At 41.4% G+C, this 15,151-nt stretch overlaps 1 protein-coding gene across 13 annotated transcripts in view; it reads left to right on the top strand.

Annotated features, from left to right (window-relative positions):
- The window catches only part of LOC112112062 (zinc finger MIZ domain-containing protein 1), a 504,548-nt gene that overhangs the window by 465,052 nt on the left and 24,345 nt on the right, over positions 1-15,151 (top strand). For 9 of the 13 annotated variants that reach the window (XM_024207775.2, XM_024207776.2, XM_024207781.2 and 6 more), the window contains 6 exons: positions 1,079-1,296; positions 3,052-3,250; positions 4,271-4,561; positions 8,660-8,842; positions 10,501-10,675; positions 12,226-12,412. In XM_024207775.2, coding sequence (XP_024063543.1) covers positions 1,079-1,296; positions 3,052-3,250; positions 4,271-4,561; positions 8,660-8,842; positions 10,501-10,675; positions 12,226-12,412 — 1,253 coding nt within the window. The remainder of the gene's footprint in view (positions 1-1,078; positions 1,297-3,051; positions 3,251-4,270; positions 4,562-8,659; positions 8,843-10,500; positions 10,676-12,225; positions 12,413-15,151) is intronic. The other 4 variants (XM_024207782.2, XM_024207779.2, XM_024207786.2 and 1 more) reach the window with 3 other exon arrangements.

Genomic DNA, 15,151 nt, shown 5'->3' with positions numbered 1-15,151 from the left:
CCATTTTGCTTTCTCTTGAGCTGGGGAGCTATTTCAATTTTTTTCAGTGGAAAATTGACATTTTTCAGGGAAATTTACATTTTGCCACAGAAAATTTCAGTTTTGTGAAAACTCCATTTTCCATTGGTAAATCATTCAGCTGGCAAATTCCCAACCAGTTCTCTATGTCAAGGACTCAAATCTCCATCCAGCTGATGTGAAGCCAGTAGAAAGACTTCCCTTTACTTGAAAAGGAGCTGGATCCAGGACCACGCACTGTATGTGACATTAGTCAAGTCACTGAACCACTTTATGCCTTAAGCTATGTCCACCCTATGGGCTAGGGTTGTGATTCCCCGTCTCCTGTGAGCATCTTGTGTTAGTCTCATCGAGCTAGCACGAGTGTAAATAGTACTGTAGCCACAGTAGCACAGGCAGTAGCACAGGCTGATCCGTACCGAGTGGAAACCTGCCTGAAACCAGTGCATATGTACTAGACACGGCTCAGCTGTGCCTCCACTGCAGCTATGCTGCTATTTGTACTTGTGATAGCTCGAAGAGACTTAACACAAGTACACATTACATGGGCAGGGGAATCACACCATAGCTCATAGTGTAGACGTAGCTTTGGTTTGGTCATCGGTAAAATGGAGATACTTCTTTATAGTAGTGTTGTGAGGCTTAATTAATATTTGTAAGTCATTTTGAGGTCCTACATCAAAGACATTATGTTGGGGCAAAATATATTTTTTTTAAATCAAATTGTCATCTTGGAGACCAACAAATTGTCAAATAACAGAGTTGTTTCTTGCTTCTTCACTTAATCAGATGGATTCTCCACAGGATTAAAAAAAAAAATGTGATGTCTGCTGTTCCTTATTGTAACTTTTCAGAAGCTTCAGTGTGGGACTAATCTTATGGTAGGGATCAGAAAATGGCAAGGGAGAGCTCATAAGAAATTAACATACCTAGGTACATATAGCACAATGAACCCTGGACTCATTTGAGTACAGAGTATATAGGTTAGTTGAGTGTACTTTAATGTCTGTAGCAAACTCTCTAAGGGCTTTCTCCTTATTTTGAATATTTCTCCTCATAGGTGCTGGGAAACCCAATGGCAAATGCCAATAACCCTATGAACCCAGCAGGAAACCCCATGGCTTCTGGGATGACTACCAGCAATCCTGGCATTAATTCCCCTCAGTTTGCTGGGCAGCAGCAGCAGTTTTCAGCCAAGGCAGGCTCCGCTCAACCTTATATGCAGCAGGGCATGTACGGGAGACCCAACTATCCCGGAAGTGGAGGCTTTGGCGGGAGGTAAGACGAGTCTGTATGGGATGGAGATTGGATGTGAATAGTTCAAGGTGTTCTAGCTTTGCATAGCAATCTACTGGATATGCCATAGGTTCCCTTTGGTTAAAGGGTAACCAGCTGGATGGTGTGATTCCCAGCTTGGGTAGACGTACATGGGCTAGTTCTGCTTAAGCTAGTGTAATAAAAATAGCAGCGTGGCTGCAGCTGCTCTGGCAAGCCACCCAACTTCCTGGGTATATACTCAGGCCACTGCAGCCACGCTGCTATTAGCTTGAGCAGGGCTAGCACATGTTTACTTGCGCTGGTAAGCACAGCTCCCAGCTGCTGCTTAGAAATACCCCAAGTCTTGGTGGTTATTTCATCAGGCCTAGCTAAATTGCATACTGGGTCCATTGCTTGAAAAATTGGCTACCCAAAGAGCAGGAAATTCATCACTATACCTGGAAATTAGGTCAATCAATTACCCCTGACAAACACCAAAAATAAAGTTTTAATTACCACAAATACAAGACACAAACCAAGGTCCTAGGAATGATTAACATTCAGTAGGACTACTATGTGAGAAGTATTGATGGTACAACTTCCATCAGTCTGTACAAAGAAATGAGCTCGAATATTAGTAAGGCTACAGTCCTGCAAAGCTAATAACAGAAGGTTTGCACCACGACAGGAATTTATAAAGCACTTCGTGTGCATGAGGGACAGGGCTTTGGTCTTAAATTTTAAGTTATGTATTTATTTTTGTGGGGTATGTGTAGTTCTTGTGAAATGTGCCAAATTAATAGCCCAGGTTATCTACAAAACACAGGGCATGGGCAGTTAAAAAGTAAACACAGGCAGTAAACATGCACGCTTCCCATGCTCCTAGTGCTTTTCCTGAATGCACTTCTATGGTGATAGTGTAGCTCTGTCTCCAGTCCTAATCAATCCCTGGGTTCCTTTGTTGTTACTGCTGAAAAGGGTACCGGCATGGTACAGTGGAACAGCACTATCCTGGCCTCTGTTTTCATCTCTGCCACTGTCTCGCTACATGAATTTGTACCATTCACTTAAACTTTTTGTACAGTTCATCTGTAAAATGGGCATAATGTTGACCCACCTTTTTAAAGACCTTTAAAGATTACAGGTGTGGAGTACTTTAGATAATTTATTCATTTATTTATTTTGTGGTAGTTTTGTGATTAGTACATGAAGTGTGCAGGTGTAGGCACAGCCAACTTGCTTCACGCAGAACTCTGAAGAGGCACCAAATGACAGCTGTCAGTCACTGTCGATCACAAATGGCCCCTGTCGGCCTCTTCGCTGAGACCTCAGTGGGGACAGATTTACTTTTCTACTCCTGGAAAAGCTGATACATTCCACTGTTGAGGCACATAGATGGCTCATTGTGGAGGAAGCTCACAACGGATGCTACTGTCCATGCTGCCCCTAAATTGTGGATAATCAGCGCACACGTTCATTTACAGCCTCTGAGTCCAGCAGCTTGGTAGAACAGAGTATTAAAAATTAGTTAGAAACTCCTGAAGTCTGGAGTTTCTAACTCCATTGAAAAGTGCCGACGTTATCTGCACTCTATGCCAGAGTAGCTCTTGTATCCTGATTTACATCCCTGCTTCTCTCTTCCTGTCAGAGTGCTTGTTTCAGTAGAAACTTTTACATGCTTTTGGAACTGTTCCAAATGACATCAGACTGAGGCCCCAAATCTAGGCCCAAAACACTAGGCCCATTTTAATATTCCTTTCTTTCTTCACCTGGTAGTTACCCTGGTGGCCCAAATACTCCTGCGGGAATGGGGATCCCTCCACACACGAGGCCGCCTGCAGATTTCACTCAGCCGGCTGCAGCTGCCGCCGCAGCTGCAGTTGCAGCCGCAGCTGCCACAGCAACAGCTACAGCTACAGCCACTGTAGCAGCCCTTCAGGAAACCCAGAACAAGGACATGAACCAGTATGGACCGGTAAGAAAGTAGAACTTGCAAACTCGTATCCTTCTGACTTCTGCCTTTAGAGAGAAGTGAGTGCCCCTGTTTAGTATGTGAGCTATTCGGGTATCAGTTGTATTGTGTGTCTGTGTGCACAAGAGACGGAGACCAAGAGATCTCTTGTAGCATGTATAAGTATGTATACATTAATGACACAGAGTGGCCAATACATCATCTTTATGAATCCCTGTTATCTGCACTAGTAATGCATTTGTACTTCAAAGAGGTCATCACTTAGTTAAAAAAAATTGCATGCAAAGTTTTATACCCACTCCTAATGTGATGTATTAGTACTTCCCCTCCCCCAAACTTTAGCACACAGCTAAGTGTTCTAAAGCTTTATTTTAGGGCCTTGCTGTTTCTCTAATTAATTATGTTGATCAACTCAGTTTAGTTTTTCTAAATACAGTAAAAAAACCCACCTTTTAAGGTATTATCTGTGAGAATAGCACTTTGAAGCACCCATTTTTGGTGACCCTAAGCTCAACACACAATTATTTCCTGTAATAACTATTAATGAAAAAGGAATGAGTGTTTGATCTGTGCAGCTGCTTTTCTCACCGCTTCCATTCCGTGTCGTGTTTCTAAGCATAGGGGATAAGGGTGGGGCGCATGCAGAACCTCAGCTGGCGTAAATAAGCAAACCTCCTTTGAAGTCAATAAAGGGATGCTGAATTACACCAGCTGAGGATCCTGGCCCATTACCTTGAGGAAGATGACCGATCATGTCAGTGGATTTTTATTTGCTCATATTAAAGCAGTTTTTCTCTTACTAAACTATTATTTTTGTCTCTTGTTGCTTTTAGAATTCCAGTTGAATTATTATTATGCAAAAAAAAAAAAAAGCCTCACAGAAGGTTACAGAACATAAAAAGAAAATGCGACATAATCCCAGCCCCTGCTAACAAACATGTTCAGCTCCCCACTCCCATTTTAAATGCATGTCGCATTTTATTCTTTTTTTTTCTTTTCTTTTCTTTTTTTCTTCCGTTGAAGGTTTGTTCCTCTTTCCAGATGGGTCCGACTCAGGCTTACAACAGCCAGTTCATGAATCAACCTGGCCCTCGCGGCCCTGCTTCTATGCCAGGCAGCATGAACCCAGCAAGCATGGGAGCCGGAATGACACCTTCCAGCATGAGTGGGCCGCCTATAGGTATGAGCCAGCCGAGGCCCCCTGGGATAAGCCCCTTCAGCAGCCATGGGCAGAGGATGCCACAGCAAGCTTACCCAGGCCCACGCCCCCAGTCTTTGCCTATACAGGGCATGAAGAGACCGTACCCAGGAGAGGTGAGTATTCTCACTCCCTTATTCCTTTTGTCTTACAAACGATACCAATTATGCTATGGATGAAATTCACCCTGTGGAGAAAACCTGTATAACACCCTGGTGAGTGTGTGTAGTAGGTCACCTCTGTGATTAGTCCACAAATAGTAGCCCTGCCTATGGAGCTTCAGCTCAAGCTGTAGCTGCTTGTGCTTTTTAGCTCTGGAGGTCCCCAGAGTTCAGTCCCTGGTGTGTCAGCCAAGATGGCCACCACCAAGCCCACACAGCCCTGTGAAGTTCTTGAGCCCTCAGAACATCACTTTGAAGCCCTCATAATAGAGCTTAAGTTCATAGGTCTTATACAGACTCTCTGCACAGAGATGAATTTCAACCTGAATGCTTAAAATAAATTTGTCATGGGCAGAGCATAAGCTTTATTTACTCTGGATTTTTTATTGTTTTAAAGAAATATGGGGCAGTACCTCACATAAACACCAAAAGCGTGTAAAACTTTAAAAAATCCCATTGCTTTCCAAACCTCCTGTGGCTTGATTTTCATAGGTGCTCAAACTCAAAACTCCTGTTGAGCTCAGCATCCCTGAAAATTCCCACGGTGTCATTTAGGTAATTTTCTTTTGGTCTGGGGTGAAGATTATCTGAGTTCTTTTCCTATCTGCCTGTCTATATCTATTTGTCTCTCAGGGTTTTTATAAGATTAGCATAGGATGTGAGCATTTCCCAAGACGTAGTAATCAAAATCACACAGCCTTTGGCTTGCTGTATGATTTCAGGGAAGTTCTATTGAAATCAATGGGAGTTAGGCACCGAGATGCTTTTGAAAATCCCACTAGTCACCCATCTTCATCTTTAGGGGCCTATATACCTTTATAAATCTAGCCCTTAGTCTATAACTTTAGATAGAATCATAACATATACTAAATTGATGCTATGCTTTTAGTCGGTAGAGTTTACACTAGCATTTTATTGGCCAAAATATAATAGTGGCAATATAAGTTTACAGAAAATATACACTGATATCCAACATTTAACAAATATGTATTGAGTTTCTTGCAGTTTTTCTAAATGCAACGTTTCCTGGTCTGTAAATGAATTCTATTGTTGTTGTTACCTTATACATCCAAAATGACTTACTGCTGCAGGAGTTGCTTATCTAACAAGGCTTTTCTACTCTGTAAATGCTATCACTCCTTTCCAATTGAGCTAACAATGCATAGTGTGTGACTTCTTCAGATGATTATTTTCATCGTTATATTTCATATTTCACACCTTTGTTGAAGATTGGGAATCCCTCCTCACTGTTCCAATAGCATGTTTTTCGTCACAAGTGAATACAAGAATGTTCTCAAGTAATACGCATTTTACAGTGCTATAAAATCATATGCTTGTTGTAAGGGTGCTGTGTAAGTTTAGTAGATGCTATTTATTTATTGATTTATGAAAATTTCATAAAGGGGATAGTTGTTATAGATTAGCTTGCTCCAGAATTATTTTGTTTTTGTTGTAAGGAATCAATATTCATAAATAGATTTGCCATCAGAACGGTAATATTCTTGACCTCACCCTAAAGGTGCTGAGCAATAACCGTGTCCATTGACTTCCTGTTGGATCACTGCAGGGAAAATAGGAAGGAACTTAGGCCCAGGAGTTAGGGCACTAGCCTAGGATTTCAGAGGCCTGGGTTCAGTCATCTACTCTGCCACAGACTTCTTTTGTGACACTGGGCAAGTCACTTGCTTCAGCATTTCAGCCAGCCACCTATAAGGATTCCGTCCGCACCCCTCAGTGTATTCTAGTTTTGGGGAAGTTTATTTCATCCATGATTACCACAGCTGGGGATGGGACATTGGCCAGAAAGGGCCAAGGTTCTGATGTGGTATGAAGCATTCTCTCTTTCTTGGGTGCTTGGCTGGCTGGTTTTTAATCACATGCTCAGAGGCTAACTGATACATGGGATCAGGAAAGAATTTTTCCCCAGGTCATATTGGCAGTGATCTTGGAGGGCTTTAGCCTTTCTTTGCAACATAAGAACATTAGACCGGCCATATTGGGCCAGACCAATAGTCCATCTAGCCTTGTATCCTGTCTTCTGAGAGTGGACAATGCCAGATGTTTCAGAGGGAATGAGCAGAACAGAGCAATTATCAAGTGATCCATCCCCTGTCATCTAGTCCCAGCACTTGGCAATCAGAGGTTTAGGGACACCCAGAGCATGGGGTTGCATCCCTGACCATCTTGGCTAATAGCCATTCATGGATCTATCCTCCATGAACTTATCTAGTTCTTTTTTTAACCCAGTTACAGTTCTGACCTTCACAACATCACCTGGTAACGAGTTCCACAGGTTGACTGTGCGTTGTGTGAAGAAGTGCTTCCTTTTGTTTGTTTTAAACCTGCTGCCTATTAATTTCATTGGGTGACACCCCACCCCCACCCCGCTTGATCGTGTGCTATGTGAAGGGGTAAACAACACTTCCTTTTTTTTTTTTTTCATCCATATCATTCATAATTTTTTATTCCCCCCTTAGTCATCTCTTTTCCAAGTTGAGCAGTCCCAGTCTTTTTAATCTCTCCTCATATGGAAGCTGTTCCACACCCTTAATCATTTTTCTTTGCCCTTCTCTATATCTTTTCCATTTCTAATGCATCTTTTCTGAGGTGGGGTGTCCAGTACTGCATGCAATATTCAAGTTGTGGACCTACCCTGGATTTATAAAGTGGCATTATGATATCTTCTGTCTTATTATCTATCCCTTTCCTGATGGTTCCTAACATTCTGTTAGCTTTTATGACTCCTGCTGCACAGTGATCAGATGTTTTCAGGGAACTATCCACAATCTTTTTCTTGAGCGGCAATGGCTAATTTAGATACCATCATTTTGTATATATAGTTGGGATTGTTTTCCGATATGCATTACTTTGCATTAATCAACATTGAATTTCATCAGCCATTTGTTGCCCAGTCACCCTTTGTAATTTTTCGCAGTCTGCTTTGGACGTAACTATCCTGAGTAATTGTGTATGGGCTGCAAACTTTGCCACCTCACTGTTTACCCCTTTTTTCATATCATTTATGAGTATGTTGAACTGCACTCGTCCCAGTACAGATCCCTGGGGGATTTCGTTATTTACCTCTCTCCATTCTGAAAACTGACTATTTATTCTTACCCTTTGTTTCCTGTCTTTTAACCAGTTACTGATCCATGAGAAGACCTCCCCTCTTATCCCATGACTGCTGAGTTTTCTTAAGAGCCTTTGATGAAGAACCTTGTCATAAGCTCTCTGAAAGTCCAAGTACACCATATCCACTGAATCACCCTTGTTCATGTGTTTGTTGACCCCCCTCAAAGAATCCTAATAGCACGTGGGTGTGGGTCCTTGCAAGGATTATCTGGATATATCTCACTTAATCCTTTCCCTGCCACTGAAGTGGCCTCAGGCACTGATGCTCCTCAGTCCCTCCTATTTTCTTCCTGTGGCATATAATAGTCTATCTCCTGGGGAGTGTAATAATTTTGGTTTCATTTCGGTTGTTTGATTTAGTGTGTATGTTGTTGGGTGGTGTGTTGTACACAGGAGGTCAGACTAGATGATCTGGGGTCATCCCTTCTGGCCTTAAACTCTATGTCTCTGTGACTTAATATCCCTATGCCTCAGTTCCCCAACTGTAAAACATGGATTTAATAGCCCTTCTCTGTCTCCCAGGGGTGTTGTGAACATTATACACGGGAGGTGGTAAGGCCCTCAGATACTGTGGTTATGGGACCATAAAAGTACTTTAGATAGATGGATGCAGGTGCTCAGCTCCTGAAAATCTGTCTATTTATTTAAGTGCCTAAAATTGAGCATCCTGGAGTGGAGATTTTCAATGGCACAAATGGTTGGGTGCCCCAGACTGAACATTAATAAGATTTGAGCACCTTTGAATGTCCGTAATCCCCTGTCCCTCAGAGGCGCAACTCCAGGCACCCCGGTTTGAAAATGTTGGGCAAAGAGTTCATGAGACAGGGGACATCAGCCTGATTTTATTTTCATTTTAATTCTATAGTTCAAAGTTCCATTCAAAATTATCTCTTGTTTTGTTTCATCTCTGTTGTAAAATAGCCAAATTATGGAAACCAGCAGTATGGACCAAATAGCCAGTTTCCTACCCAGCCTGGTCAGTATCCAACTCCCAACCCTCCAAGACCTCTTACATCTCCCAATTATCCTGGACAGAGGATGCCTACCCAGCAAAACACGGGACAGTACCCTCCTCCGACAGTCAACATGGGACAGTATTACAAGGTGAGACCTTGGTTCATTGACTATCTCATCTGGTGCTGTTGAAAGTTCTTTCTTCCTTGTTAGTGGATAAAATGAGACGCCCGCAATACCATAGGATCCCCAGATAGGGCCTGATAGTACGCTATTAAAGGCAATGGAAGTTATGCCATTGCCTTTAATGAGTCAAAATCAAGCCCATAGTACAGTAAGCTATGCCACATCATAACTTGGGGGCACTTTAGCTAAATGGTGGGCCAAAGTAAAAGTGAATGCCAAACTGAGCCTGCCTTTGAGGTTTGACGTTTCTAGTTGTGGCAAAGCACAATGAGGGCACACACTGCACGGTTCTTGGATTAATTGAGAAAATTGCAGTAAAGCTGGTAGATCAGATCTGCTTTAAGATTAGAGTAGCCAAGTCATTTCTGGTGTTGGATTCTGAGCCAGAAGAATCTTAGGGCCATTAAGACGCATATGGTTCTGGAAATGGGGTTGTTTTGTCATTATTTGCATGGGAGGTGGGTACTGTTTGAGATGACAGCACTATTGGAAAAGAATAAAGAATCATTTCCCACAGAACATCAGTCTTGCAAGCAGTCAGGTCACTCATTGCCTGATGTGGGATGCCTAGAAACATTGCTTTTTCTAAAGCAATTTTGATTATACTGTGGCAGCTTCTGTCCCACATTGTCAAGATGAATGCTCCAAGGGGCTATATGCTCAGCCGGTGTAAATCAGTGTAGCTCCATTGCAGTGACTGAAGCTACAATGATTTATGCCAGCTGAAGATCAGTCACGGGTGTTTTAAAGGTGAAAGATTCTGTATATTTTTTATCCTGTTTATTTTTGTTAGGTTTTTAACATTTTGTTTTGTTTTATAGCCGGAGCGGTTTAAGGAACAAAATAGCCTTTTCTGGGAGTGACCCATGGCTACTTACAAGGGAATCTTAGTTTGGTTTGAGAAGAAAATCACAACAAAATTTGAAAGGGGAACCCTTGGTCTATCGAAATGTGTTGCATGTTGTTCATGGAAATATAGATTGATGTGGTGACAGGATAAATAGATGAGATGAGCTCATGGAGAAAGACAGTTCTCCCAGCTAAGGGGCAAGGCTCTGATTTGCAATATAGATGACCTGGTCTTTGGGAGTTTGAAGATTGTGGAGACTAAAGCCTTGATGAATTGAGAACTGTGAGGAAGTTTGGTCTCAGCGGAGACAGGGATGGGTATAGTCTGTAGTGCCTTTCAACCTGTGACTGCTCAGTGACCAAAGATAAAATGCTCTCAGCCAAAGATGAGGTGCTATAATATTTACTGCTACATCAAGAGGAGAGGAGAAGAGTAAGAAAATTAGGGCAAAAATAGGAGAGATCAAAGGTGGAAAGCTGGATAAAGAGGCAGGGAAGAATGAAAAAGTGGAGCATCTGCAGTTTCTGGGGCTTGCAACTTCTTGCCTCAAATTTAGACTACTGTATGTTTTAAAAGTGAGAAGTAAATGCAAAGAAAAAAGTAATTAAGGTTTTAGGTTTTAGCTCTCCTACTCAATACGTTTTAAATAGTGCCAGGCCCAAGCCACAGTACCTAGATATAGATTCAGTGTTTAATAGCAGTACATATGATTAGGTCTTTTTTTTTTTTTTTTTCAAAATTCAGTAACAACTTGGTATTATTTATTTTCTAGCCATCAAGGCCTGTACCTGTGGCAAATTACCCTCACTCACCAGTTCCAGGAAACCCCACACCACCCATGACTCCAGGGAGCAGTATTCCACCATACCTGTCACCTAACCAGGATGTCAAACCACCATTCCCACCTGACATTAAGCCAAATATCAATGCTTTACCGCCACCTCCAAGTGAGTAGCAAATGGAGCCGGCCCCTCAGCCTTTTACTGTCTCTCCTTCCTCTGCCATGCATATCACGCAACCCAGAAGTGATGCTTTAAAAATAGCATCTTGATTGCTATTTTTTGACATGGAGAGAAATGTTGATTGCCAGTTGATATATGGCATCGACCAACCACATTATGCAAGCTACTCAGAGAGGAAGGAAACAGGAAAGAAGAATATTTGTTTCCAAACAAAGTACTGGAAAATGCCAGACGGAAAACTCTCTCCAAAGTTAAACTTTTAAGGACTTTTCCCCTTAAATATTCCTGTAGTTGATTTCTCAGAATGAAACTCTTAATTTTCAGCTGTTTCATGTTGTTGGGTTTGTTTATTGCATAGAATCTCCATCAATAGTAATGTAGTGTGTTTTGGTCAAGGGCAAAGCTATTGAATACTACTGAAGAACAGCTTAAAGGATGAATATTTATAATGGTACTCCTATTATGTCCATGCAGACCCCTTAAAAATATTCAATAGAGTGCCAAAAAAAATAATGTATACTCCTTTCAAAGCCACTCAACCTCACAGCTACGTTTGGCTGAGAGTGAGTCAGGAATAACACCATCTCAGTGGCTGTGTACTTGTACAATTTGTCTACAGTCTAAAAGTGACTAAAGAATAATCAAAAGTTAGGCACTGGAAGAAGCAATATGTTCTCTATAGAAAGACCTCTGTTGTATTAGCTCTTTATAACCAACATTTTGCGGTTCATGGAGAGTTGAAAGATTAAGGTTGTTGGTACTGTTTTAGCTTCAACAGCCTCAGAGGGAGGAGAGTATTTTAGATAAGAGTTGAACAGCAGCTTCTGTTTCTGATGAGTAAAGAAGAAACCCAATCTTAAATCCAGTAATTACAATGGACAGTGGTAACCTTTTCATACTCCAGGTCTTCCTGCTTCAGAATCACTTCAAACAAACCTGTTTTTTCAGCCAGAACATATCTGCTGAAAATAGTTGGCCATCATAAATTGTGCATAACAAGCAGCAAAGCTCTTCATGATGGGAGACTGAATTGCTTGTGGAACTAGTAAATACCAGAGCCTTCCATCTGTAGATCACCATTAGAACCGAGAGTCATTACTATCTACTGGCACACTTGAAATGAGTTTGGTAATCTCAATTCCAATTTCTATGGGGAAAATAGCCACATCACAGAAAAACAAATAGCACCGCACCACCACAACTGGCACTAATTGGCAGTCTCAGCATAGTGATTGAATGGTAACTGAACTAATCTCTCACAATGAAAAATGGTCCCCCCACATCAGGTGTAAGGCATGACTGTAGTGAGAGGCACTTTTGCTGCTCCTTTCATAAACCTTATCTGTGGATATAAGTAGAAAACATCAGTCTCCAGAGCTGTCAGTCTGTGCCCTATCACCTGCGCGAAATCCACTTATACAATTATTTGTCATTTTCTTTTCTATATGTGACTCTACTAGGTTAACCCCAGCAATAGATCACTGTATCATTTGTCATTATTCTGTATAAATATACACATTGTTATTGCACTGCAGATGCTAAAGGGAAAGTTCACACTTTCTCTCCCTCTTCGATCCCAGCCAACCACAATGATGAGCTGCGTCTGACATTCCCTGTGAGAGATGGGGTGGTGTTGGAGCCCTTTCGGCTGGAGCACAACCTGGCGGTCAGTAACCATGTCTTTCACCTGCGGCCAACCGTCCATCAGACGCTGATGTGGAGGTAGGTTTGAGCAGTGTTGTGAGGCAACCTTGCGTGACTGAAAGCAAAATGGTGGGGCAGATGAACTTCGTTTGAGTCAGTCATGGATTTCAATATTAGTAAATACGGTCTGGATAGAAAAAAAATCCCTTTAGCTCATATATATGTGAACAACCCTCAACTTTCAGAGAGTAAAGTGCAATAATATGCTTCCTGATTCAGCTCCCAACCCTTTGGCTGGTGCCAAGTTATATGCCATTCTTCCAAGCAAACCTGATGGAATCAATGTGAATGGGGCAAAGGGCAATGTCTGGAAAATAATTATTTAAATGTACCTTTTGACTTGCTTCTGCTCTTTCTGGTAAAAGTGCTAGGAGCATGCGTAGCTGAGACCAGCATGCAAGGATCATTCATGGAATATTTCTGAACTAGGCATCCTTGCATCATCCACAGGTGATCTTTTGTTACAGTGTTTGTAGTTGGTCTGGACAATCTGTGATAAGTTTTCTCGCAATACCTTGACAAGGTTGCTTCTATTTTCAGCTGGAACTCAGAGGTGCAAAGGTATCCGAAAATAAAAATTGTAGGCAAGTTAAGGACCTGATTCAGAGAGATGGTAAATTCAGTGGCAGTTATAGGTGCTAAGCCCCTCTCAGGATAAGGCCCAAATTTCAGATAGAAGGTTGATTTTAGAGAGCTGTTTTAACTTACCCAGAACAGAAACGAGCCAAGCGGCTGAAGTGCAGCTTTCCCTACACAATATAGCTCTTTCACCTACAGTAAATATTACTTTTCATCAGAGACAGAGAGAGCGAATAGTCCCTCTGGATTATATTTTGCAGCTCTGTAATTCAAACTTGCATAAAATGATTCCAGATTCTGTACTGGCTTTGATATATGGACAAGGAATGAAATGGCATTAAATCAAATCAAAACCAAAGCCTTGATTTGTTTTCATTTCCAAATACTGTAGGATGGACTTGTTTTGAATCTGTGCTTGTGTGCCTTGGAGAATTTAGTTTCTCATTATCTTGTCTTATTGTATGGAGCTTTCCTTTGTAACACATGAAATAGCTGAGCAAATGAAACCTCTTCTCGTCAACACACTTTCCAGTGTGCCCAAAATTCCCCTTCTTCCAGTTTCTCTAAGTCATCCTTCAAGCTAGGTGAATCATTGGATTAATAATGTTATGACCTCAACATTTTCCATACTGGGACCCATTGCAATCACCCACCCATTTTGTAATGTGGGAAGGGTGGGTGGTTGTAACCTCCTGGGCATCACGACTCCTGGTTGAGATTTGACCTAGAATATAGATACTTATTTGCCTGCATGATGTTGGTAGTCTCAAGCCTAGGAATTAGAAATGTGAGAGATCTAAAATAGGCTACATCCAATAATTAATGCCTAACTTTGAGGTCAGTTATTGCTTACTTGCATTTCATTATCCTGGAGTACTCACAGCAAGAGGGAGTTTTGGCAGTTATTTGCTGGTTCTTATTAATAAGTAATCACTGTTGGGGATTGTGCAGGCTAGTTCTGTAGATTTATAGAGCTGCACTGAGGCATGAGGCTGTTTCTTAATACCTGATCTTTCTTTAAAAAAAAACAACAAAAAACTGCTTTAGCACCCTGACTTGGACTTGTGTTTAAATTCATTTTAATGAAGACTCATCGGTAATTTGTGCTCAGGTTTGCCACCTTGAAAAACTTGTTAGTGATGGGAGGCCAGGGGCAGCCTGAACACTCAGAAAACTGAGTCTTGTGTCTGTCATCCTTATCTCATTCATTTTTCTCTGCTTGATCACACAGTTACACCCACATGGAAAATGCCCAGACTGTGTCTCTAACCCTGTCAGCTGTGTGTGGAGCATCAGTTGTGTTAGCATTTGTTGTACAATAGCTCGGCTAAAAGAGAATAGATATTAGATGGCATTAAGAGATTTTGCACGTTGAAATTATAATGAAGTAAATAGGAAGTTTACCTTGGACTGTGTGGATTCCAATGCATGTATTAGTCACGTGAATTCTAGACCAAACCTTTAGATTTTAATAGAGAATGATGGAATGGGGCCAGCTGTGAAGGTTTTTATGCTAGTTAAAATATTGAGTAAAATATCCCTCTGATAGTCATACATCTGATGGCGACGCAAATATTCTTCTCCCTACTGGGAACTCCATGCTCTTACAAAGCAAAAGAATGGAGAGGAAATCAACCAGGAGAATTTTGCCTTAAAAATGGATCAGTCTTTGCTCATCACAATTTATGTATTATCTATCATTGTGGAGCAGCCTGGCTAGAACACGAGATTCTCCACATTTCCATTCCTCCCTATGTGACCCTGGACAAACTTTTTAAGAGGGGTCAGGGAGGCAGTTTTGTCCTTTACAGCTTCTGCGTAATGTATAAAGACTTTCCCTATTTTTTTTAATCTACTTGGTTTTAGGTTAGAGATATCGGGTCCCTGCTTCCCTCTTTTTATTTTTTGTGCTAACTAGATTTCTGTAGGCCCTGAATAGCGATGTCACTTGAGATCTTCACCTGAGTTGCTTTCCTTCCCCAAAAATAGAGATTATGATTCTAACCTAAAGGTCCTGAATTTCTGAGCATGGCCACACCACCAGTATAGGACATAAACATGACCTTTACAGGGAAAAAACTGAGTACAAATATCTGAGCCTTCAGTAAAAGCAGTCTAAACACGAGGCTGCCCATTGCTTTTTTTAAAAAAATTATCAGATTTTAAGAAAGTCTCAGC

Source organism: Terrapene carolina, unplaced genomic scaffold, assembly GCF_002925995.2.
Source record: "Terrapene carolina triunguis isolate 2854851 unplaced genomic scaffold, T_m_triunguis-2.0 Scaffold148, whole genome shotgun sequence".
In the NCBI taxonomy this organism is placed as follows: domain Eukaryota; kingdom Metazoa; phylum Chordata; order Testudines; family Emydidae; genus Terrapene; species Terrapene triunguis.
Note: the sequence above shows the minus strand (reverse complement) of the source record. Positions and strands in the feature narration are given on the sequence as shown.